The sequence below is a fragment of the Rhinatrema bivittatum genome, chromosome 5 (assembly GCF_901001135.1).
Source record: "Rhinatrema bivittatum chromosome 5, aRhiBiv1.1, whole genome shotgun sequence".
In the NCBI taxonomy this organism is placed as follows: Eukaryota; Metazoa; Chordata; class Amphibia; order Gymnophiona; family Rhinatrematidae; genus Rhinatrema; species Rhinatrema bivittatum.
In genome coordinates this window covers 143,465,687-143,491,781 of record NC_042619.1, presented here as the reverse complement: position 1 = coordinate 143,491,781, position 26,095 = coordinate 143,465,687, and the positions used below count along the sequence as shown (strand labels likewise).

General features: G+C 42.9%; 1 protein-coding gene across 3 annotated transcripts in view; it reads right to left on the bottom strand.

Moving 5' to 3' along the window:
- Positions 1–662: 662 nt before the first annotated feature.
- PCDH17 (protocadherin 17) overlaps positions 663–26,095 on the bottom strand; it is a 346,826-nt gene continuing 321,393 nt past the window's right edge. For all 3 annotated transcript variants that reach the window (XM_029602986.1, XM_029602987.1, XM_029602988.1), the window contains exon 4: positions 663–5,328. In XM_029602986.1, the coding sequence (XP_029458846.1) occupies positions 4,646–5,328 (683 nt within the window). In that variant the 3' untranslated portion in view covers positions 663–4,645. The remainder of the gene's footprint in view (positions 5,329–26,095) is intronic.

Below are 26,095 nucleotides of genomic sequence, written 5' to 3'. Positions count from 1 at the left end.
TCAGAAGGGAAAACTCTTTTAGTACATTAGTCCCATTTTTGGCTAACTGGCAATATATTGTCATCATATATAGTTTTTAAGGCTCATGATGGTATTTTTTTTGTCTAGCTCTCTGTCACTTTGTTTATGACTATACACCGAATTCATAATGAGCTGACTTTCAGCTATACCTAGGACACTGACACAACTCTTCTTTTTTCTTACATCAAGACCTATTGTGTTGTTTTTCATTCTGCAAAGCTTCTCATGACTTTTTTTTTTTTTTTAATGATAATGGAAACCTTTAGAAAAGGACAGCTTCTTTTTCATAGAATTCTTTGTAAGTTCACTCCAATGTCCTATACAAAGCCAACCTGCCCTAAACTCTTGTGAACAAATAATGACCAGCAAATAGGCCTCTATTGTGCAAGTCTGAAAGAACAAGGTGCCCAGCTTCCTGATTCTTTTACCAGCTCCCTGTTGAGAAGTTTTCAATATTTCTAATAAATGCTGCAAGAAATGTCATCTTTTTTTGGCAAAGTGACAACTAGTTGTAACAGTGACATTGCCACAAGTTGCATTCCTAAGTAATTACTATCTGGCTCCCTGTGGTATGCAGTGTTTAACACATTTCTTTTGTGTTAATGAATGCAAGAGCAGGCAACACCATTAGTAATTGCTTTTTATTCGTAGTCCTCATTTTCCAGATAGATCACATTAAACACAGCCATTAAACAAGAGCGGTTGAGATAATCCATACAATGTATGCTGCTTTTTGTTTTGTTCACCAATCACTTAATGCAGCTCTGAGCCTTAGGGGGTGACAGGGGGCTGATAAATGTGAATTGCCAACCTGTGGACCAATGGGGCCAGGAATGTCAAGACCTTCATCAGGTTTCATTCAATTGTGCTTCAAATCAACAAATCTTGATAGCTAAAACTCCCTTTTGAATTAGTGCACTGAAAAAATCCTATCTAATGTCAAAAAAATGTAATTAGAAAACAATAAGTGGGTGCATATAACGCCAGATTTAGATTACTTGTTTTTAAGAATTGTTTCTCCAATAAAGAACACGAAAGCCAATTTTAATTTTTAAAAAGTAACATGCTTCATTGCTAGTAATTTGTTTTATTTTTGTAATCATACCCTAACTCACGAAATGTCTTCTCCAAATCAGTTAAGTAGAAAGTACTGCAAAATGGTTATCTGAACTCAAAGTTTTGAATGGCTGTGTAGATGAATAATGTTGAAGTGTGCATATTTATGTGTGTACATATTTAAGTGGGCAATACTGACAAATAGAATGAGGCTGAATGATTTCATTGTAGGAAGGGAATCTTTTCCAACTTAAAAAATAATCTTTTCTCTGTCATTACATTAGGAGTATAATGCATTGGCCTCGACATTTTTATGTTAATTATGTTGTACATAGTCAGTGTTTAACATTTAGCAGTAATGTAACTTAGTTTATAAATCAATAGAATAGAATTTTCTTTTCTGCCATTCCATATGAGATGTCTGCCTTTTTGTTGTATCCACAAATCCACTTATATTTTATGAAGAACTGTTCTTGTTTTTCAGACTTAGAAGTGCCATTCAATGGTGTTTAAGTGTATCTTTCTTTATATAAGACATGGGCAAACGCTCTGTACACTGTAGTGGAAATAGCTTTATGATTACTTGATTGAATAAACATTGTGTGGTTATATTCTTATTTAACATACAACCAGCACATTTGTTATAGCCCTGAAAATGCCTTTTTTTGGTCATCGAACTGCAGCAGCAGCAGCCTGTATTATCCTTCTCTGAAGCAAGAAGCCAAATATCTGTAACATAATGTAGTTGTCAAATGAAATGAAAGCAAAATTCTGTGAATTCAGCTACAAAGCTGACTTCTGAATGCTAAGTTACTTCAGACACTAAATTACTAATGCTAAGTAATCCACACTAAATATGGATACATTGCTGAACAGATACTGCTAGTAAATCACTACTGAGAGAAAGTCTGAAGGCAAATTTCTTTTCTACTAACATAGCTTTTACTAATATTATCTTTTGGTGCTTTCAGTCAAAGGCAACGGATTGTAAGGCTGGTTTCTCAGAATTAAAAGCATTTAAAAATCTACCAGCATCTGTTCCTTGGGTATGCCGATTTACTGGTTATGGTCTTCTTGGCATATAAAGTGCCTTATAAATACAGTGTTTGGCTAATAATAATAATGGAAGCCACTTTTTATGGAATATCAGCTATCAAGAAAAACCCGCCTCGGGCCTCCTGGGAAAAGTAACATTGTAGAGCACAGAGACAACGCATTTCTGATACATAAAGTGTCCCAAACGTGATTGGTGGCCTGGCAGAGTCTGTACAAGATCTCTTGTGATGATATTAAGTATTCTGTGCTGTGGAAACCAAGCATACAGTTTATTTAAAGCGGGTACTTCCAAGAAACAGAGACAGTTCTTAGACTGGCTAGTCTTTCTGAAGAGTAGGTTAGGCATCCTAATGAGGACCTATTTGACATCATTTCTACAAAGGCTAGACTGTACTTTTGAGTGCAGCTGCATGAAATTTGAAATTGAAAACCTGAGTTTAAATTCAGAAAGCTTTTCATAAACTCATAGGGACTTAGCTTAATTTGGGCTCGGATCAACGCCATAGTTTTCCCCCTGTACTGTTCAACATTGTCGCAGTCTCTCTCGGTGCATTGTCATAGAGTTACCTAAAAATATTTGAAAAGAAAAGGCTGTTTGCCGTGGTTTTCCTAACTTTGTGCTTGTGCTAGTTTATTTTTGGCAATTAAAAGTAAACAAACTCTTAATTTCAGCTGGAGTCATACTCAGTTGCGATACCTTAGAATGCCCTACAAAAAAGATGTTGTAGTACCTGAGCTTTCAAGTTTACCACAGGTCCCTTTTTCAGACATTTAAAGTGCGCATACTACAATATATTTTTTGTTGTTTTATTTTTTTTAAATGATAACCTACTAAGACCCCCAGTTTTCTCCAGGACCTGTATGCCTACTAGAACCTCGTTTATATTGAAAACACTGTTATATTTATCAAAAAATATGGGGTGCTAAAGAAGGGAATGGAAACAGGGCTGACTGGTTTGAAAGTTCACCCCATAAGAAGCAGACTCCAAACTATAATATGTGAAGTGCACTCTCAAGAACCAGAAGAAATGTTGCCTCTCGAGCTGAAGCACTTTTCTGCTTTATGAACTGTATGACAGTACATGTTTTGAAATATTAACATCATCGATAAATGCAACCAAGAGTGTGATAACTCCTACACACTGTCAGCTACATTGGCCAGAAAACATAAGAGACAGTAAGAACCAGCTCAAGAGTAATTTGTGTTATTAAGCATGGGATGCGATGGGAGCGTCTGTGAGGTCTTGCACATAACCATGACTGATGCCCGTTCAGTTGGCTCTATCAGCTTCCTCAAGCACATTTTGAACAGATTATGCACTGCAGTAGTTGGTGGATCATACATTAAACAAGAGACTCTGCTCTGAGGCACTGCTTCCTGACACTCCACAGGGAAAGGGAAGCAGGAAAGAAAAAAAAACTCATAGAGTTTGACATCTACTGAGGCAACACTTGCCATTTACAATATAAGCCCAAATATTTTTTTTGCAACACAACTATATATTAATTTAATAAAATACACAATATAGCTCTTATACACTCAACAATTTTGGCTCATATGCATGGAATCTGCAATAAATCAATAAAAAATATGTCATTTTGATGTAAACACATTAAATCTTCTTACATTTGCACATTTAAATGGTAATGTAATTTGTGTTGATGTTTAGGACATTTTAAGTTTCCTGAGCTATTTTAGTGTCCACAAAGGAATTAAAAAAGTGTTAATAATGTTACATTTTTAAATATTACCTTTAAATGGCAATCATTTCTTGGCCTGCATTCTAGTTCAGGCTTAAAAAGTACTGAATACATATTTATATTTGTAGGACACTAAAATGCTAAATAGGCATTAAGACCTTTCTTTTAATATATAAAGTGAATTAGCTTATGTAGGTGCAGGACACAATGTACTATAGCATCTTACAGTTAACTTTTAATATGACATGAGGTGCTACTATGTGACCAGGATATGTTTTATTGATGAATGATCTGGAATGTTTCTTTTTTGTGTGTGTGGCAGGTAACTTTATACAGAAATGTTTACCACAAATGAGTGCTGATGTTTGGTGTAGCTAGGACTACTGCAAGATCATGAAGGACTTTCAGTAGAAGCCTGTGATGATCGTTAGAAATCCACCACAGAAAGTATTCAACCCTGTTTTTCATTGGGTTTTACAAGTAAACAGTTAAGTCAGCATCAACTACAGAGGACATCTTACAACATCATAAGTACTTCCACTCAGCTTCCAACTGGATTGTCAAAATGTCACCTTCTTTAAAGTACTTGACATCCATCCTAATGTAATTTTGGTCAAATAAAACCATTGTTATCTGTGAAAAATAAACAGCAGTGAAAAGAATATATTGTGGGCACTTCAGATGTTCACTAAAAGCCTTAAAGCAGCATTGGTCTTCTTCCATCCCTGTAAAATTCTTATAACCAGGGAGCATAATTTGTTGAATGAACAGAAGAGGCAGCAAATGCTTAGCCTTTCTTTCTTTCTTTTTTTTACTTTCTCACAGCCACAGGGTCACTTCCTCGGCAGTCTTGCAAAAGCTTGTCAATTTCTCTCACAACTTCCTCTGCATCTACTGACTCTCGGCCTAAATCTCGGTTTGAGTGGTCTAACTGTGCAAGAACAGAGTCCATCTCACTTGAATCTCGACTCACTCTGGAATGGCCATCTGCAAACACCCGAGTCATCTGATCTGATGCAATGTATTGAGGGTCTTTTGACTGTTTACTGGGTGACAGGTACTGACTGTCAGTTGATAAGTACTGGTTGCTTGTTTCAGCTAATGAGCCTGATTTTACTTCACAAACATCCAAAGGTCCTTTTGTTGAGGTGCAAGCCTCAATGCATGTCTTGGTTGGGCTGTTTGAAGCTGAGGGAATCTCTTGAAGAAGAGGACTCAGGGCACGCTTGGCTTTTAAATAAGGTTTAACATTGGCAATGAGAATTGTGTGCTCTCTTTTGTCTTTTCCAAATGTACAAAATGTCTTTTTCCCAGTGGGATTCACAGTTTCATATGTCTCAGTCTCAACATTAGTCTCAACTGTGGGTACAAAGAGATTTGTGCGATAATCTGCATTTTCTGCCTGGTTGGCTGTCGGGAACTGTGGCATCCAGCACCTGTCAGAATGACCGAGAACTCTGCATTCATCTGTGCAATTAACACACTCTTCTTGTTCTGTAAAACAAATAGACAACAATTGAAATCATTAAGGTTTCCATTAGATTTATACACATGATATGATCGGCTCTCCATGGGACTTGCTTGACCTCTTATCTCATATAATTAAAAAGAAAAACAATAATTAATGCATTTCCGAAGGATTGCATAAAGCAACTGCTTGAGACAATGTTTTTTTTTATTAACTTTATTCTCAGGATATTAAAGCATTAGCATAGCCCAAAGGAAAAGAAAAAGGGCCATTATAGAATAACCCTCAAAAGACTTCTGCTTTATCTCTAAACTAATCTGCAGCTGAAATCTCTTCATCCGTGTTCTCTATAATTCATCCCAGGAAACAGTGAATAGTAGTTGAGGAATTGAAAGGCATTATCAGGATTAATTTTTCATATCAAGTAACTAAAAAAATGACTATGATATCAATATGGTTCAGGAAATTCAAGCAGTTCATAAAAGCAGAGAGCTGATTTTATATTTCCACGAGCTCTTCATTTTATTTGTACTTATGGTAGAGAGTCATAAATTAAACAGCTTACTTAAGAAGTAATCTGCTTCTGTTCAGTAAAAAGAAATAGAATTCCAATCAAAGCAAGTAGAAATCTGCACACAAAAGTATCTTCTTTTATTTGATTTGTGCATAATAGACAGGTTTTTAATTCTTACTACAATGAAACGTGTGAAAGCAGACTTAGGGCTTAATTCACTATTCTCCATTCTGTGTTTATGGGGGAAAAAAGTTTAGGGGCAGATTTTAAAAGCCCTGCGCGCCAGCGTGCCTATGTTGCATAGGCCGCCGGCGCGCACAAAGCCCTGGGACGTGTATAAGTCCCGGGGCTTTGCTTGGGGGGTGTGTCGGGGGCGGCATGACATTTGGGGGCATTCTGGGGGCGGGGACGTGGGTGTGGTGCAAGCCTGGGGGCATTCTGGGGGCGTGGCCGAGGCCTCCGAACCAGCCCCCGGGCCGGGGAATGGGTCGCCGGCAGCCTGCCAGCGCGCGCAAGTTATGCCTGCCACGGGCAGGCATAACTTCTTAACAAAGGTAGGGGGGGATTTAGTTATGGCTGGGAGGTGTGTTAGGTAGGAGAAGGTGGGGGGACTGGAAAAAAAAGTGGCCTCGGAGAGAACAGAGGCAGGCTGCTTGGCTGGGCGCGCGCATTTTGCACAATTGTGCACCCCCCTATGTGCGCCGACCCTGGATTTTATAACATGTGCGCGCGGCAGCGGGCACATGTTATAAAATCGGGCATAGATTTGTTCGTGCCAGGTTGCGCGAATACATCTACGCCCACGCGTAACTTTAAAAATCTACCCCTTAGTGAAACAGGCCCGTACTGAAAACAATAAGGGCACTATGTGCTGAGCATTTTTCCCATTGACACAACATGGGAAAAAAGCCGTTGAAGACAGCAAGCCCAAAGTACTGAAAAAAGAGTGAAGCCATAATCCAAATGTACCATTCAATTGTTTTCTGGATGAAAATATTTACATAATAAATGAAATAATTTTCACAGTGGGAATTTTCTCTCTGAATGGCATATGATTTGCGAAGAGGAATCTGAGGATACTAGCTTCTTCACTTATATCTTTTTGAGGGAAAATCAAGATAATTTACTTAATCTATAATAGGGAATACTTAAATTTGTTTTCTAGTAAACATTGCGATTGATTTAGTTGTGCCGAATTTTCCAGAGCCCATTTCACATGTAAAAATGAAAACTTGAGTGCATAAAGAGCAGAGTTCTCTTGTAACGTAACGCAGACTTTGCAAGTAGTAAACTTATGCATGTAAATTTACTCTTGCAAACTGTTGTGTGAATTTCAAGTTAATAAGCTGCTGCAATGCAAAATCATGCAAAGCTGCTCATTAAATGTTTGCAGTGCTAAAATATGCCTTCAAAGATATTCAAAGTCCGTTGTTTCCTGAAAAGATAACTACATCTCAAAGAGTTAGTTATTTTATTGCAAAACTGTCCATAAGACATTTTGGCGCTTTAGTTTTTATACCAGGCTTATTTCCATGTGAGTCCTAGTAGAAAACTTACCCATGGAAAGTCACAACCTCTATGTAAAACTCAGCACACTTGGTATATTGGTCTCTTTGTCAGAAATATCTTTACACTACCATACTACTTATTATACTATCTTGCGTCCATTTTCTAACAGATTTTCTCCTTTCTATGGTGTAGTTCACTTTACTGCTGATGGTAGTGATGACAGAGTTACATTTTAAGCTAACAACACTAACCCACATTATTTTATTGTTAGTTTTTGAAAAATGATTAGTCTCAAATCACCATCCTTCAAAAACAATCACTATGCAATTTCTTGCAAATTGATTAAAAAAAAATTAAAATAGAGTTAAAAATATGTTGGTATACAAGAAGCAGGTATTTTTATACAGACACATAGAGGGACATGGATCAATTCTAACTTCTAGATCAGGTAGAAAGCATAATAAAATTTTTAAACAAATATAATTTTTACTCCAAATGAGGAGGGGGAATTTGCCAACTAACAAACTGGGTCATTTATCATTTCGTGTTAGGGTTCAAAAAAGCTGGGTTCAAAAAAGGTTTGGATAAGTTCTTGGAGGAGAAGTCCATTAATGGCTATTAATCAAGTTTACTTAGGGAATAGCCACTGCTATTAATTGCATCAGTGGCATGGGATCTTCTTAGTGTTTGGGTAATTGCCAGGTTCTTGTGGCCTGGTTTGGCCTCTGTTGGAAACAGGATGTTGGGCTTGATGGACCCTTGGTCTGACCCAGCACGGCAATTTCTTATGTTCTTATCGCACGCAATAACTCTGTAACGCGCACGAAAAATAATGCAAATGCAAAATGCGTATGCAAATTAAACATAGAGTATTTGGGTGGGACGTGTTTGGGTGGAGTAAATGGAAATAAGGGTCTGTTAGTGCGGCATGTGATAGAGTAACACACACTATCGCAGGATTTAACACCAGAAATCACTACACTTTTTTTGTTGTACGGTGAAAAAACTATTTATCGCACTGATGTGGCCGATATCGCAAATCACAGGTATTTTTGCAGTGATTATTGTGCACGATTAATAGAGGAATTATAACGGACACACCTACCAGGCCTTCCTGTCCCAATAAAAACACCTGTTTTTACCTGGTTTAGCTTCCTAAAGCCATTGGGGTAGATTTCATAAAAGTACGCCCGTGCGTACTTTTGTTCGCGCACCAGGCGCAAACAAAAGTAAGCTGGATTTTAATAGATACGCACGTATCCTTTAAAATCTGGGGTTGGTGTGCACAAGGCTGCCCAAAATCGGCAGCCTGTGTGCGCCGAGCTGCGCAGCCTGCCTCCATTCCCTCCGAGGCCGCTCTGAAATCGAAGCGGCCTCAGAGGGAACTTTCCTTCCACCCCACCACATCTTCCCCTCCCTTCCTCTAACTAGCCCACCCCCCCGGCCCTAACTAATTCCCCCCCTACCTTTATTGCGTAAGTTACGCCTGCCCGAGGCAGGCGTAACTTGCGCACGCTGGGCCGGCTGCCGGCACGCCATGGTCCGGTCCGGGGGCTGGTCCAGAGGCCGGGGCCATGCCTCCAGAATGCCCCCAATGATGCGCCAGCCATGACACGCCCCCCCCCCCCGACATGCCCCTGATGGTGTGTCAGCCACAACATGCCCCCCCCCAGGAAAGCATTGGGACTTACGCGCGTCCCGGGGCTTTGCGCGTGCCGGCAGCCTATGCAATATAGGCTCGGCGCGTGCCGGGGGAGCTTGGGGCAGGTTTTCAGGGGGTACGCGTGTATCTTACGAGTGTACCCCTTTGAAAATCTGCCCCATAATGTTTGTGGCAAGTTTAATTGTTGGGGATACTGGATGCTTCAGGAGGCTCACTGCAGGTGAGAACAAGAGGAGCAACAACAACCTCAAGAACAGGCAAGGCCAGTTCCAAGCCCTCCTAGGGAAGTCCCTGCACCACAGGCAGAACCATGACCCTGCAGGTTCATGGGCTGAGGGCAGCGACGGGCACGCAGGTGGCCACAGCAATGGAGATATAGGGAGTGCATCTTTCCTCCATGAACTTCCTTATTGGGCATGCTAGAGGACTATGTGGTTTGCAGGTATCGCCTCAGCTCTCGGGATATCCTGGAATTATATGAAGAAATCCAAGAGGATTTGGATCCGGTCATAGAAAGGTCCCACACTGTGCCTAGTCTCACCAAACTGTTGGCCACTCTGCATTTCATGGCAGCTGGCTCCTTCCAAATAACAGAAGGGGTCATGGGAGGAATGTCCCATACCACTTTTTCACAATGTCTGGACCAGGTCATCATAGCAATCTCTGACTGTATTAATCGCTACATAGCATTTTGTTGAGATAGGCAGGACTTGATTGGCTTGAGGACAGGCTTTTATGCCTTTGCAAACTTTTCCAATATTCTGGGAGCTATCGACTGCACTCATGTGGCCATTATTCCTCCCCATGACAGGGAGGAGATATACCAGAACAGAAAGGTCTTTCACTCCATCAATGTGCAAGTGTTCTATGATGCATAAATGCACATCCTTGACGTGGTGGCCAGGTACGCAGGAGGTAATTACAATCTGTAAGGGCAAGATAGCAAACAACACAAAACATTGTAAATTATATGCACAGCAAATTCTGTGTTGACTTGTTCATAACATTGAATTGGTTTCATTACATGTACAGGGTTAGCATCTTATCCTTTTGGCACAACCATGATTACAACAAGGACCATAGAAAGTGGAAGTGGCACCCCCAATAGCTAATGTTGTTGATAGCAGCCTTGCTATGTGATGGCTAGGAAAAGACCCCAGATAGTCCATGTTGAAAGAGTGCACTCAAGGGGACAGCCTAAGGACCAAGACAGCAGAGTTCAAGTGAAGGTAGCAGGACCAGGACCAAAGAGCGCAGCATGGAGGCAGCAGGACTAGGAGAAGACACAGCAGCATGGAGGCAGGATGCCCAGGAGAAGACTCAGCAGTATGGAGACAGGAGGCCCAGGAGAAGACACAGCAGCATGGAGGCAGGAGGCCCAGGAGAAGACACAGCAGTATGGAGGCAGGAGGCCCAGGAGAAGACAGCAGCATGGAGGCAAGAGGACCAGGAGAAGACACAGCAGCATGGAGGCAACAGCCGCAGCATGAGCTGAGATGAGACACCAGCATCTGGAGCAGGGGATGAGACATAATGAGAAAAGACAGTAGCTGGACCATGATTGGAGGTCACATCAAGGAGGGCTTTAGAGTCAGGCTGCTGGACAACAATGGTTGACAGTAGACTATCCCTTCTGTATGCTGACACAGGAGCATTGTAGTGAGGATAGGCACAGCAGGCTTCTTCCATCCAGCTGGCACAGGAACTCTCCTGTGCCAGCAATCCTAGGAGGACCCTCCTAGGATTGTTGGTACAACTCTTCTTATTTGGCATTCAATGCCACAACATTTGGTCCTTTAAGGCCCTTTGCCATGTTGTGGCTTGCCACTTGGGGGGAGGGGGCATCTCTTTTGGGGGCCTATCCCTCAGGCATCTGTCAGCCCGGGGAATACTGCAAGGTGTGGACTCCAGTGTTGCTGGGGAAGATTCGGGCATCCTTTGCACACTCGTCATGCTATTGACTGCTGTGGCCAGCATTGTAACATTCAGTGTGTTTATGGCAGTCTGATCTCACAGGATCTGGTTCTGCTGTTTGACAGCCCTCTGGAGGCGTACTAGCTCTGGCCATATGTGTACCCCATGCCTCCTTTCCAGCTGGTCCAGCTGCTCCTACATAGACTCTTCTGTTGGTGGTGGGGATGTTGTTGCTAGTGCTGGGACTGGTACTGGTGCTGTGATGGTGGTGTGGATTGCAGGAATTTGGGCCTCTAAAGGTGGCATGTCCAGGCTTCTTGGCTGTTCCTGTCAAGTACAAGATGCTTCAAGCTGGAGCTGTGGTGTTCTAGCTCGAGGTTCTGATGATTCTATAGGTTCCCATTCAAGGCTCTGTTCCTGCATGAAGCCAGAGAGGTTGAGAAACAAATTGAATGGCTGGATGAACCCAGGGGTTGCAGCATCTACAATGGCTCTTGAGCCTGTGGCTGCTGCTGCAGCTCCTCCTCCTCATTCACCTGGTTCTGGGCATGCGTCAGGAAGGACCTGTGCAAAAGGACCGCTACACTGCTGGTCCCTGAGGCTTCCTGGCTGGTCCCTGGAACTTCCTGGGTGAGAGCTGTGGAAACAAATCATAAGACATAAGTACCAATGGCAGCAAGTATCTTTTTTTATTTGGCAACAGAGGTGCACTCTGCTTCTTAGCATTGTGAGCATCTTATGCCAAATGATGTATACACCTGTTGCTGCATGCCTATTTACAGGTGAAGTGAACTTACCAGCTGTGGCTCACATGGTACTCAGACACTCAACCATACCCTCAAAGCCATCCGGTCCCAGCCTTTCCACAAGATGCTCCTCCATGGGAGTGAGGATGATAGGATAAGGGGCTCCTCTTCCGGTCTGCAGCATATATTTATTTCTGGTGACCACCTTGGCTTTCAGCTGCGTCTTGATGTTCCGGTACCTGTGGGTCACCTGCTCCCCAGTTCATTGGATTCCGCTGCACCTGAAGATGCCCTGGGCTATGTTGTGTCAGAGCTGGCCCATGGATGCCTTTGAAGTCTTGGTGGCCCAGTTACCAAACAGCATAGCATAATGTTCCAGGATCCCTCCAATGACCCTCATTATCCTGGATGCTTAACATGATAGCCCTGAGATGAGGGCCTCCTGATGCCTGGCTGCCAGAAGGGGGTATATCACAACAAATAAGGGATCCTGCATATTTTTTTCATACAGTCAATATCATTCACCATAACATTTCTTAAATACATATTCCTTTATTAAATATTACTTCATTATTACATCATTAAATGCATAGCAATACTTTAGACGCACTGTAGAACCCTTTGCCATATGACACAACAGACACATGGAATATACAACTATATCCCCAATACACAATCACTTAAATATTCCCCCTAAAAACATATACCTCATTCATTCATACATTCACACTCCCTGTCCCTGTAGGGGCACATTAAAATTCATAACACATGTAAAAAGCAGGCATTCAGGGTGGGGGTGGAGGATATTTCAGGGGTGTGGTTGAAAGCTATTCATGCACATTTAAGGCACAACAATGTACATGCATAGTGATATCCTGCTAACATGCATACTTTATGCTATTGTCCAACACTGTGCATTTTTAGTTGCATAACAAAATCTTCAACTTGAATGTACATACTTTGAAAACCTGCTCAGTTTGTATGGGCTGAGAAGTAAGCATGCACTTTTGAAGTTAGGTATCCTATTAAAAATTTACTCTATAAGGTTGATGCAATTTATTTGACTTTTAAAGACATCTGGTACACAGTAACACAAATGTCCCCTTTATAAAAATAGGGAAAAGGGAGGTAGAAGTAATAACAGCAAGTGAATGAACCTAGACTGAAAAAACAGAATGAATGATGGACATCTCGCTAAGACTCAGTTAGGATAAGAAAGAAAGTCTACTCATCACCAGGGGAGCCTTTCTGTCAGAATTCACACGTTTAGATTCAGATTCTTTAATCAGAGATTGAAAACTGCAGCTGCATGATACAATCCATATTTGAGGCGTCATCTTTGACTGACAGTTCACCTTGAACACTCAGGATGGTCTAGTAGTAAAGGGTAGCCTTTTTCATCTTCTGCAGACAAGGTGTCAAAGCCTTCATATATACAGGAAGGCAATCAGAAGGGAAAGAAATGGAGTTTAAAACCTTGCTAAGCCCTAATTGTAAACAAAAGGTAGTAGACTGTGACCTTAAACAAACCAGTGGCTAAGGGGATTTGTGGGCAAGTGATATGTTTTCCCTGAAAACCTGCATTAGATGTATTTGAAGGCCAAAATAAAGAACATCCTGGGCAATGCATGAAAAGCACATGACAGTCCATGAAAATTCTCAGAGGAGATCCCTGGCTCTGTGGTGACTGAAATCTTCTACTATGTCCATCCAGGCTTGGCAGAGGAGAACACTACTCAGAGCAAATGCTCTCTCCTCACCTCTCCTCTGGACTGTGAAAAGGGATCCTGATCAATGTACATAACGGCTCTGGCCACTGAGAATTCTGGACATTTTGACAGAGTCAAAAGCTGTGGCAAAAACCTATTATTTGTTTTGTTTTTTAGACTAATCGCTGTTTTCCAGGAAAATTGCAGTATTTGCTCTTTCAGGCTGCCTAAAACACATTCTCTTTAGGAAATCAGGAGTTGCGTGAATATTGAGTTCACACAGGAAAGGGAGCTCCTTGGTGGTTTTAAAATTATGTTTATAACACAAATGCAACTAAGTCAGAAAATATTGAGTTATATCTACTATGTAAACCATAAAAGCAGCATTTTGCACTGCCAAGACATCACTATTGACATAACAAGTAAGAATACTGTGAAAAAGAAAAAAAATTCCTAAAATATTTCTCAATCTAAAAGAATAATATATATCAATATATCCCAGAGCCCACTTTGTGCCTGTGGCACAATAATGAGTGTGAAGGCTTTCTTTATAAGGGATGTGAATCGTTTTTTGACGATTTAAAATATCGTCCGATATATTTTAAATCGTCAAAAATCATTAGAGCCGCGATACAATAACAATTCCCCCGATTTATCGTTAAAAAATCGTAAATCGAGGGAAGGGGGAGGGGAAGGGGAGGGCGGAAAAACCGGCACACTAAAACAACCCTAAAACCCAGCCCGACCCTTTAAAATAAATCCCCCACCCTCCCGAATCCCCCCAAAATGCCTTAAATTACCTGGGGTCCAGAGGAAGGGTCCCGGTGTGATCTTTTACTCTCGGACCTCGGACCTCCGTGGTCTGTAGAAACAAAATGGCGCCGGCGCTACCTTTGCCCTGTCATATGACAGGGCAAAGGTAGCGCCGGCGCCATTTTGGTTTTTTTGTCCCCCGATGGCAGGAGCGTAGGAGATCGCTCCCGGACCCGCAGGGACTTTTGGCCAGCTTGGGGGGGCCTCCTGACCACCACAAGACTTGCCAAAAGTCCAGCGGGGGTCCGGAACAATCTCCTACCGCGAATCGTTTTTCCATATGGAAAAACGATTCGACTGCAGGAGGTCATTCCGGACCCCCGCTGGATCCCCAGGGACTTTTGGCCAGCTTGGGGGGGGCCTCCTGACCCCCACAAGACTTGCCAAAAGTCCAGCGGGGGTCCGGAACGACCTCCTGCAGTCGAATCGTGTTGCCGTACGGCCTGCGCCATTTTGCGCAAAATGGCGCCGGCCGTAAGGCAACACGATTCGACTGCAGGAGGTTGTTCCGGACCCCCGCTGGACTTTTGGCAAGTCTTGTGGGGGTCAGGAGGCCCCCCAAGCTGGCCAAAAGTCCCTGTGGGTCCGGGAGCGATCTCCTACGCTCCTGCCGTCGGGGGACAAAAAAAACAAAATGGCACCGGCGCTACCTTTGCCCACAGGGCAAAGGTAGCGCCGGCGCCATTTTGTTTCTACAGAGCACGGAGGTCAGAGGTCCGAGAGTAAAAGATCACACTGGGACCCTTCCTCTGGACCCCAGGTAATTTAAGGCATTTTGGGGGGGTTTGGGAGTGTGGGGGATTTATTTTAAAGGGTCGGGGTGGGTTTTAGGGTTGTTTTAGTGTGCCGGTTTTCCCGCCCTCCCCCCCACTGGACCCCAGGTAATTTAAGGCATTTTGGGGGGGTTCGGGAGGGTGGGGGATTTATTTTAGGGATGTTTTAGTGTGCCGGTTTTCGATTTACACGATTTACACGATATTTAAAAAACCCAAACTGCGACGATCCGATTCCCTCCCCCTCCCAGCCGAAATTGATCGTTAAGACGATCGATCACACGATTCACATCTCTATTCTTTATGTCCTTTTATTCATAGTGCACAAGGAACATCTGCATAAACTGCTTCCCTTCAGAATTAATCACAGTTAACTTCAGCATTCACATGCTGGATTCATTCATATTCAAGACAGAGATGTGTCAGGAGCTGCCTTCTCCTGAAACCCGGGACATGTCTGTTCTCCTTTGGACCTACTGCACCTGTTCTCAGAGGTCCTGCCCACAGAGCTATCTGCATGTCTAACTTTTCAGGCAGACCAGGCTAGATGCCTGTCCAAAGCTGGGTAACGAGGATTTTCAGAGATGCTCCTTCATAGTGCCCTATCATTTTTTGACCCTCATCTCCATTATTCTTCTACCTAACTCCCCCTCCCAAAGCTCTGGCCTTCCCTCATGATCCCTCCTATGCATCTTAGATTCTGATGCCTCTTTCCAACCCATATCTGTTTCTCCACTATCTTATTTCTGCATGTACGTCATCTGCTATAGCTAGTTCTTTTCTTTACTTGGAGTTAACAATCCCTGTTTCAGTAGGGGACACAGTCCACCTTTTTCTTAACTTTAAATTTGAAGAATCCCTTTCTGCCTTTCTCCATCTTTTCTGTGCCCAAGATATCTCCTCTTGCTTCTTTCCATGAATGGATCTTCTTATCTCTACTCTACCATTGATCTTTCTCAGTGTCCAATTCCTTTCTATGTCTCTTATTTCACTAGCGTAAATTTTCAAACACATTTCATGCATAAAAATAAATGCCTTGTACCTATGTATGTTTGACAAACGCTCATGCAAGCAATTTTCTAAAGTAACCAAGTGTGTGTGTACTCAGGTGTTCGTGTAGGATCATACCCACAAACATTATCAAGAACATACAAACACATTTGCACCTGCTATTTAATGTGAAAATTTCAAACTGAAGTTTGGTGTGCTCACTTCTCCTGGTAATTGGACAGGGCTGCTAGCTAGGAGGAATGGGTGGAGCTAACATTCTTTTCCAGAAATGTTTTGGCTGTAATCGTTTCTTCATAAGAACATAAAAAATTTCCATGCTGGATCAGACGAAAGGTCCATCAAGCCCAGCATCCTGTTTCCAACAGAGGCCAAACCAGGCCACAAGAACCTGGCAATTACCCAAACACTAAGAAGATCCCATGCTACTGATGCAATTAATAGCAGTGGCTATTCCCTAAATAAACTTGATAGCCGTTAATGGACTTCTCCTCCAAGAACTTATCCAAACCTTTTTTGAACCCAGCTACACTAACCGCACTAACCACATCCTCTGGCAACAAATTCCAGAGCTCTTTTGTGCGTGGAGTGAAAAAGAATGTGCTACTTGCTAACTTCATGGAATGCCTCCTAGTTCTTCTATTATTTGAAAGTGTAAATAACCGAGTCACATCTACTTGTTCAATACCTCTGATGATCTTAAAGACCACTATCATATCCCCCCTCAGCCATCTCTTCTCCAAGTTGAACAGCCCTAACCTCTTCAGCCTTTCCTCATAGGGGAGCTGTTCCACCCCCTTTATCATTTTGGTTGCCCTTCTCTGTACTTTCTCCATTGCAACTATATCTTTTTTGAGATGCGGTGACCAGAATTGTACACAGTATTCAAGGTGCGGTCTCACCATGGAGCAATATAGAGGCATTATGACATTTTCCATTTTATTAACCATCCCCTTCCTTATAATTCCTACCATTCTGTTTGCTTTTTTGACTGCTGCAGCACACTGAGCCGACAATTTTAAAGTATTAGCCACTATGATGCCTAGATCTTTTAAACTAATGTAATCTATGGTAAATAGTTCTACTGTAAATACATACCTTTGTTAATAAGTTCCATCTACTTTGACGGTTGCTTTTTCCATCTCATGCTACCTATCTTTTCCCTCTCTTCTCCTCTCTCCCCTTCCCATCTCCTCTTTCTGGCCTGCTCCCATCCCATGCTCCCTGTTCATTGTAATTTCCTCCTTTATTTGAGTTACCTGTAAACCGGCGTGATGTGCCATACGAACGTCGGTATATTAAAAGTTGTTAAATAAATAAATAAATAAATAAATAAATAAATCTTTTTCCTGGGTGGTAGCTCCTAATATGGAACGTAACATCATGTATCTACCACAAGGGTTATTTTTCCCTTTATGCAACACCTTGCACTTGTCCACATTAAATTTCATCTGCCATTTGGATGTCCAATCTTCCAGTCTTGCAAGGTCCTCCTGTAATGTATCCCTAATAGCCGCTAGAGCCTGGGCGTCAGAGCTGGTGCCTGTCTCTGAATTTATGAGTATAGGCCATAATCCATGGGAAGCTTTCCTGCAAACTACTCATCTCCCTTGCCCAGCAGAGTCTGGGCACCATCAGGATCCGAATCCAGAGGTTCTGGGGCAAAATGGGAAGGAGGCCCTATAGAGGAAGAGAAAGGAAGCTGCACCTCAAGAGTTGGATGGTGGTGGTTGCTGTGCTGCTGCAAGGTCTGTTGGTGGTGGTGGTTGCTGGCCATCTGCAACCAGTATAGCTGTTGCTCCAGCAGGAAGGGCCAAATGCTCTTCCTCCTCTTCGCTGTGGTGTCAGCTGGTGTGCACAGGGGTGGAATGTGCAGCCACATATGAACTGTTAGACTGATTCCATTTATGGTAGAGTTGGAGGCAATGGGGAATAATCCAATATGTGGTACACCCATGTGCTATAGGAGATTGTAAAGCCACATACAGTTTAAGTTCCCTGAGATCTGTTGGGTTGATCCTTTACAGCATGGTGCCTAGCTAGTGAAAAGGGGTCAGAGGTAGCTCCAGTACCCAGGAGATATGTGTTGGAAGGTGCCTTGGATTTCAAGCCGTCAATGGCCATGATTCAGCCACAAGGCAAAGGGTCATGTTTGGAAGGGAGACATAGACATTCCTTGGTAAGAGTATCAGAAGTAGGTTCTAACACCTTATTTACTTCTATAGTTGGCCTGTGAGTGCATGAAAAGTTTGTGCTTCATGAATAGGCAGTCCATGACTCAGGGGTTTAAGAAGAAGGAAGTTAATGTGCATGAGGGATTTTTGCAGCTACTGGTAGAGACAGTGTATTGTTTCTATTGTTTCCACTTAACCATTGCTCCACTGTTACTGTGACTCATTGCCGATCCCTTTGCATATCAATATATGCTATTTAGCTTTTGCCCTAAACCCCTCCTCCCCCTCAAAACTCCCAATCTCCCATACTCTACCCATAACCCCACCCACCTTCTTGTTTCACACAAGATACCCTACAGGGAGATGAAGCTCCATGATTAAACTCATGTTGCAGGCCTAGTCAGGCCTACCTCATCCTCTGGTTGTTCCACCAGAACCTCCGGATAAGGAACAGCTATGCCTTATCGCTCACCACCAGGGAGGCCAGCATGGCTATATCCCTGGCAGTGAAGTTTGGCTGTCTTGCTGCAGGGGTGAGATGTCCATTTTAGAATGAGTGAATGTAGCAAAATCCAAAGTGCATGTGTGCATGTAAAAAATGATATGTACACTAAAGATCCCAATAACATGCAAAAGTCTGTGCATACAGAAAAGTATGCATGTACTTTAGGGATCATAGATATACATATTTTAGAACCTGCACAGATAGAGCCACACAGATTCTTAAATACTATATGAAATATTTGTGGACCAATACATGTGAATATGGGTCCATATAGGGTTCTTTGAAAGCTATTCTCCCTGACTCTTCATTCTTTTTCTAATGCCTTTTTCTAACCTAAATTCATAGCAATTTTTATTTGTGATGTCTTTTTGATACCATGATGATACAGGAGAGTTGAGTAGTTATAACTGATTAAGAAGTCATAACTCATAATTTCCTGTATTTCAGATACTTGCTACTCTAATATAGTTTTGTGAAAGTTGGTTTTAACGTTTTCATACTTTTTAAGTTAGAAAAGGACACTATTAAAATTTGTTATGCAGAGAGATATTGGAATTCCAACTGTATTTTTTTCAATCTTACAGGAAAAATATGGTTGCTTTTATACAAAATGGTAAGTAAAATGTTGATTTCAAATAGAGAGGGATTATTTATATTAGGGTAGCATAACGTCACAGGCTTGGAAGGCTAATTAATGTGGATGCTTTTATTTTGATGTCCCTCTACTAAGGGTATATACAAGCTCCATTTTTTTGGAGGGAGAATTTGCTGTGAAGAAGGGTAAATTCACTGGGAACACAGTGGAGAATTCTTGGAGCAGAAGAGCAGCCAAGCACTGATGAGCTGGAGAACCCATGGCAGAGGGGAGAACTGAGTTTTCTAATCTGCAGCAGTGACGAAAAGGTCAACGAGAGCATTTAGAAACCCAGAAGTGAACACGTCACACATGAACACAAAGCCAGCCCATGAAAGTTATGCATAGAACAGATGTGAGACCAAACGTATAACTTCTCTCTTGGAACAGTCTTCCTAAAGATCACCGCTGGCAAAGAGATTATTTGGATTTTTGAAGAAAGGTTAAAACTTGGCTTTTTCAGGTGGCATATCAGATGACCTAATAGGGACTATTGCTGGGCTGTAGCTGGAGGAGGAGGGCTGGGGGTAGGTTTTAAGACTGTAAACAATTGGTAATTACATTTGATGCTCTAATGCTATTATGTGTGATGGAATAAGAGACTGTTTTGAGAGGGGGATGGAAGAGTCAGTGGGAACGCAGGTATGTGTTGGCAACAGAGGGTTTTGTTAATGATTTTGTTTACCTAGTTCTCTAAAATTGTACATTCTTATAATAGATATTAGTTATATTATGTGAAATTGATTATGTTTAAATATATGTGTTGTATAATTCTATTGTAAATCACTCTGAGTGCTTCATTAAGGCAATCAATAAGTGGAATTAAATAGATACAAATAAACAAACATAGTTACATGGTTGGTTTAGTATGAAAGAAGTCCAGAGGTCCACTGAGTCCAACCTTTTTTTTATTAAACTGTTCTCTCTGGGCCATATGTATTAAAGGGATTTTTACCAATTTTGTGTCCTCTGAATCTGGGGAAGGGGAAAATGAAAACAAACTAAATAAAATACTGTACGTTTGTGGCCAAGTCTGTAGCAATTAAAAAATTCCTTCCTGACTTCAAATATGCCAGTCAGCTCAGAATCAAGGTTTTCTTCCAGGTTTATTCTTCCCAGTGCCATGTAGCGATGACCCCCTTGTAGCATTGCATCCACTTACACATTAACTCTTATCAAGATAACTGCCACTATCATGGCCTCTTAAAGTAAGATACAGGGATATTCAAGGCAGTATTTTTACCATAGCAGCTACAAACAAAACAAGGGGGTGTTCTTTAAGATTAAAGAGTAACATTTTTCTTCACCTTCTAAAGATAGCAACTGTGATCTGGGCTGAAGAAATACAATAATTTAAAATACAGGGTAGGGGGTTTGGAAAGGGAAAGGTTGCAGTGGCCATTAGGTGGGGGAGGGGTCCCGCGATAAAAAAAGGGTGTGGTTAAGGAAATGCTTGAGATACCGCAACGCATGTTAAATTTATTCACACCCGCATCAAGCTAGATCGAGAGTACAATGTACAAATCTCATCTTTGTGTACCTTTCCTCACTCCAAATCACATCATAAGAACATAAGAACATGCCATACTGGGTCAGACCAAGGGTCCATCAAGCCCAGCATCCTGTTTCCAACAGTGGCCAATCCAGGCCATAAGAACCTGGCAAGTACCCAAAAACTAAGTCTATTCCATGTTACTGTTGCTAGTAATAGCAGTGGCTATTTTCTAAGTCAACTTAATTAATAGCAGGTAATGGACTTCTCCTCCAAGAACTTATCAAATCCTTTTTTAAACACAGCTATACTAACTGCACTAACCACATCTTCTGGCAACAAATTCCAGAGTTTAATTGTGCATTGAGTGAAAAAGAACTTTCTCCGATTAGTTTTAAATGTGCAACATGCTAACTTCATGGAATGCCCCCTAGTCTTTCTATTATCTGAAAGAGTAAATAACCGATTCACATCTACATGTTCTAGACCTCTCATGATCTTAAAGACCTCTATCATATCCCCCCTCAGCCATCTCTTCTCCAAGCTGAAAAGTCCTAACCTCTTTAGTCTTTCCTCATAGGGGAGCTGTTCCATTCCCCTTATTTTGGTCACCCTTCTCTGTACCTTCTCCATCGCAGTTATATCTTTTTTGAGATGTGGCGACCAGCACAGCTTCACTGCTGTATACTGTGCTGTTTGTACATCTGATTGTGCATGTAAAACTGCTCCCCAAACCCTAGACCGCGACTAAATCCTCTTCTCAAGTTACTAGTTGACCCTCCTACAGTGGTATAAATAGTTGTCTAAAATGTGTGCCACCCCAGAGGCGCTCTCTCTCTCTCCCTCCCCCCTCCACCGGAAGCACAGCATAATGCCAGGAAAAAAGGTGTAGTTATTTCCAGCATTAAAACATACAACACCCCTCATATTCATAAACTCCACCCAAACTCCTCCCTTTTGACAACATTTTAAAAATTTGCACACACATCTCGCAATGAGTTATTTATCGCATGCGTTATGGTGTTAGGGCCCTGACACCCACAATAAGGCCCTAATGCAATTTGATAAATGACCCTGTAACTTAATTGGTTATAGCTGAAGTTGGCTGGATAATTTTGTCACACCCCAGAATGCCCATTTTTTTTATCCAGCTAAAATATAGCCAGATGACGACTTATCTGGCTTAGGGGGTCATTTATCAAAATGCACTAAATATCGCCTGCGATAGAAAAAAGAGGCATGTTTTATGGTAATAGGCAGTTTATCACAATTTGCACTAATACATAAGTTACCACAAATTACAATAACTTTTTGATAAGTGCCAGAATGTGGTATTTCCTACATACAACCAGGGGGGGGGGGGGGGGGGGGGGGGACACACACCATGTTTATTATGAAAAAGAGAGAGAGAACGAACCTAACCATAATGCCCTCACCCTAGATAGGTATTTATATCTCTATGGGAGGCCCACCTATTTAACTCGAGGTGAGGTTTAGATATTAGTGAAGGAGGTTAAGGGCCACTTTGACATTCAAAGTGAGACGTACGAACAGAACAGTGCTCTCTTGTGAAGATTTGATGATCCTCGGAGTGAGGAAATTCACTCAAAGATGAGATTTGTGCAGTGTTCTCTCAACCTAGCTTGATGTTACCCAGGTAGAAAGTCCATCAAGCTAGGATGAGAGAACATTGCACAAATCTCATCTTTGGGTGAGTTTCCTCACTCCGAGGATCATCAAATCTTCACAAGAGAGCACTGTTCTGTTCGTACTAGGGATGTGAATCGTGTCCTCGATCGTCTTAACGATCGATTTCGGCTGGGAGGGGGAGGGAATCGTATTGTTGCCGTTTGGGGGGGTAAAATATCGTGAAAAATCGTGAAAAATCGTGAAAAATCTAAAAATCTAAAAATCGCAAAACCGGCACATTAAAACCCCCTAAAACCCACCCCCGACCCTTTAAATTAAATCCCCCACCCTCCCGAACCCCCCCAAATGAGTTAAATAACCTGCGGGTCCAGCGGCGGTCCGGAACGGCAGCGGTCCGGAACGGGCTTCTGCTCCTGAATCTTGTTGTCTTCAGCCGGCGCCATTTTCCAAAATGGCGCCGAAAAATGGCGGCGGCCATAGACGAACACGATTGGACGGCAGGAGGTCCTTCCGGACCCCCGCTGGACTTTTGGCAAGTCTCGTGGGGGTCAGGAGGCCCCCCACAAGCTGGCCAAAAGTTCCTGGAGGTCCAGCGGGGGTCAGGGAGCGATTTCCCGCCGCGAATCGTTTTCGTACGGAAAATGGCGCCGGCAGGAGATCGACTGCAGGAGGTCGTTCAGCGAGGGTTCCGGCGCCTCGCTGAACGACCTCCTGCAGTCGATCTCCTGCCGGCGCCATTTTCCGTACGAAAACGATTCGCGGCGGGAAATCGCTCCCTGACCCCCGCTGGACCTCCAGGAACTTTTGGCCAGCTTGTGGGGGGCCTCCTGACCCCCACGAGACTTGCCAAAAGTCCAGCGGGGGTCCGGAAGGACCTCCTGCCGTCCAATCGTGTTCGTCTATGGCCGCCGCCATTTTTCGGCGCCATTTTGGAAAATGGCGCCGGCTGAAGACAACAAGATTCAGGAACAGGAGCCCGTTCCGGACCGCTGCCGTTCCGGACCGCCGCTGGACCCACAGGTTATTTAACTCATTTGGGGGGGGGTTCGGGAGGGTGGGGGATTTAATTTAAAGGGTCGGGGGTGGGTTTTAGGGGGTTTTAGTGTGCCGGCTCACGATTCTAACGATTTATAACGATAAATCGTTAGAATCTCTATTGTATTGTGTTCCATAACGGTTTAAGACGATATTAAAATTATCGGACGATAATTTTAATCATCCTAAAACGATTCACATCCCTAGTTCGTACGTCTCACTTTGAATGTCAAAGTGGCCCCTAATCCCTACACTAATACCTAAACCTCACCTCGAGTTACTAGGTGGGCCTCCCATAGAGATATAAATACCTATCTAGCGTAAGAGCATCATGGCTAGTCTCTCTCTCACTCATAGTAACATGGGCCCCCCAGTGGTTGTATGTAGGAAATACCACATTCTGGCACTTATCTCAAAGTGTGAAAATGTTATCACAATTTGTGGTAACTTAGTATTAGCACAAATTGCAATATTACCATAAAACATGCCCCTTTTTCTATCATAGGCAATATTTAGTGCATTTTGATAAATCCAGGCCTTAGTCGGATAACTGTCTAAATATTCCATCTAAATGGCTTTAGAATATCTGCCCCTAATAGTCAGAGATGGCTTTAGGGATTTGCCACCTCTAGGCACTGTTGCTGCTGTTGAGCCCCCTCTTGCATCCCTACTGCCTGAGAAGGGTGGGGCTGGATCAGGAAGCAGAGGGCTGTTCTTTACTGAGTGAAATCCAACACAGCTGGAAGGCAATAAATCTTCAGCCAGCCTGCTGTCCCCCCCCCCCAGATTTTTGCAACCCTAGGCACAGGCCTAGTGTGCCTATTGACAAATCCAGGCCTGCTAATAGTATAATCATATAAAAGTCAATTTCATTTTTCATGCATATAAAAACTTGAGCAGGAAACAAAAATTGCTTTAGCAAACTGTTTAGCAAAAATGAGGTTTGGTTTACAAATTATAATTCCCCAGATAGTATACATAAAACAACAATCATATTTTAGTGACATGAAAGATTAATAAGAAAAGTGTACTTTAATTTAACATTGTGTCACTGTATACTAATATCCCTCAGAATAGGGTACTTGAGATTATTGGAAAACTCTTGATAGCCATTCAGAGCCTAATTGGATTCCCCCATCTTTTTTGATCCAGCCAATTGCCATAGCTTTGCAGGAGAATTTTTTCAGTTTTGATGGAATGTTTTTTCAACAAATTAAATGGACAGCAATGGGGACCACTACATAGGTAATTTTGAGAGCACTTGGTTTCCTTTGTATTCCTTTAAGAAGCATGTCCAATTGTGTAGGCAGTGCATTAGTGACATTCTGATGTTAAGGGGGGGGGGGGGGGGGGCTCTAGTAAGTTGGTTAGTATTTTCATTTGGTTGAATTCCCATGATCAAAACCTACAATTTACACATACTATAGACAAGGACAATATATTATTTTTATACATTACAATCTCTCTGACAATAGAGGGGCGGATTTTAAAAGCCCTGCTCGCGTAAATCCGCCCGGATTTACGCGAGCAGGGCCTTCCGAGCCAGCGCGCCTATTTTCCATAGGCCTGCCGGCGCGCGCAGAGCCCCGGGACTCGCGTAAGTCCCAAGGTTTTTTGTCGGGGGCGTGTCGGGGGCGGGGCCGATCGACGCAGCGTTTTGGGGGCGGGACGCGGCGTTTCGGGGGCGGGCCTGGGGGGCGTGGTTTCGGCCCGGGGCAGTCCGGGGACGTGGCCGCGCCCTCCGGAACCGGCCCCGGGTTGCGTCTCGGTGCACCAGCAGCCCGCTGGCACGCGCGGATTTACTTCTCCCTCCGGGAGGCGTAAATCCGCGGACAAAGGTAGGGGGGGGTTTAGATAGGGCCTGGGGGGTGGGTTAGGTAGAGGAAGGGAGGGGAAGGTGAGGGGAGGGCGAAAGAGAGTTCCCTCCGAGGCCGCTCCGATTTCAGAGCGGCCTCGGAGGGAACGGAGGCAGGCTGCGCGGCTCAGCGCGCGCCGGCTGCCCAAAATCGGCAGCCTTGCGCGCGCCGATTCTGGATTTTAGCAGATACACGCGGCAACGCGCGTATCTACTAAAATCCAGCGTACTTTTGTTTGTGACTGGAGCGCGAACAAAAGTACGCGAACGCGCTGTTTTTAAAAATCTACCCCAGAATGTTTCCATTATAACAGTTGCCAACCATCACACTTGTGTGATAATTTGCCAGTAGGACAATTTTTGAGGCTGTGCCACCTCTGATCAACTCTTTTGAACTTTTGTTAAGAACCGAAGATATGAAGTGCCATGTTTTACAATAAGGGTATCACCCACTCTCTCAAGCGACACAAGTACAAAATGCCTTCTCTGTACTGGAAAATGAAGAAGCCCAAGCAATGGAGACAGAAGTGGTACCTAAAAGGAAAGAAGAAACCCAATGTGCACAGAAATTCCATAACAAACAAAAACCATAAGAAAAAGCTCATTGTGCGGGGTAACTCAGTCATCAGAGGCACTAATTTGGGAATTCTTTTCAAGGCGAACACTATAGTTAAAAGCCTTCTGGGATCATCGGCTGCTAGAAATGCTAATAAGATAGTCAATGCAGTCAATGAAGAAAGTTAGGACTCTGAAAATGACATTATCATCCATCTTGGAACCAACAACCTTGTTACGAACA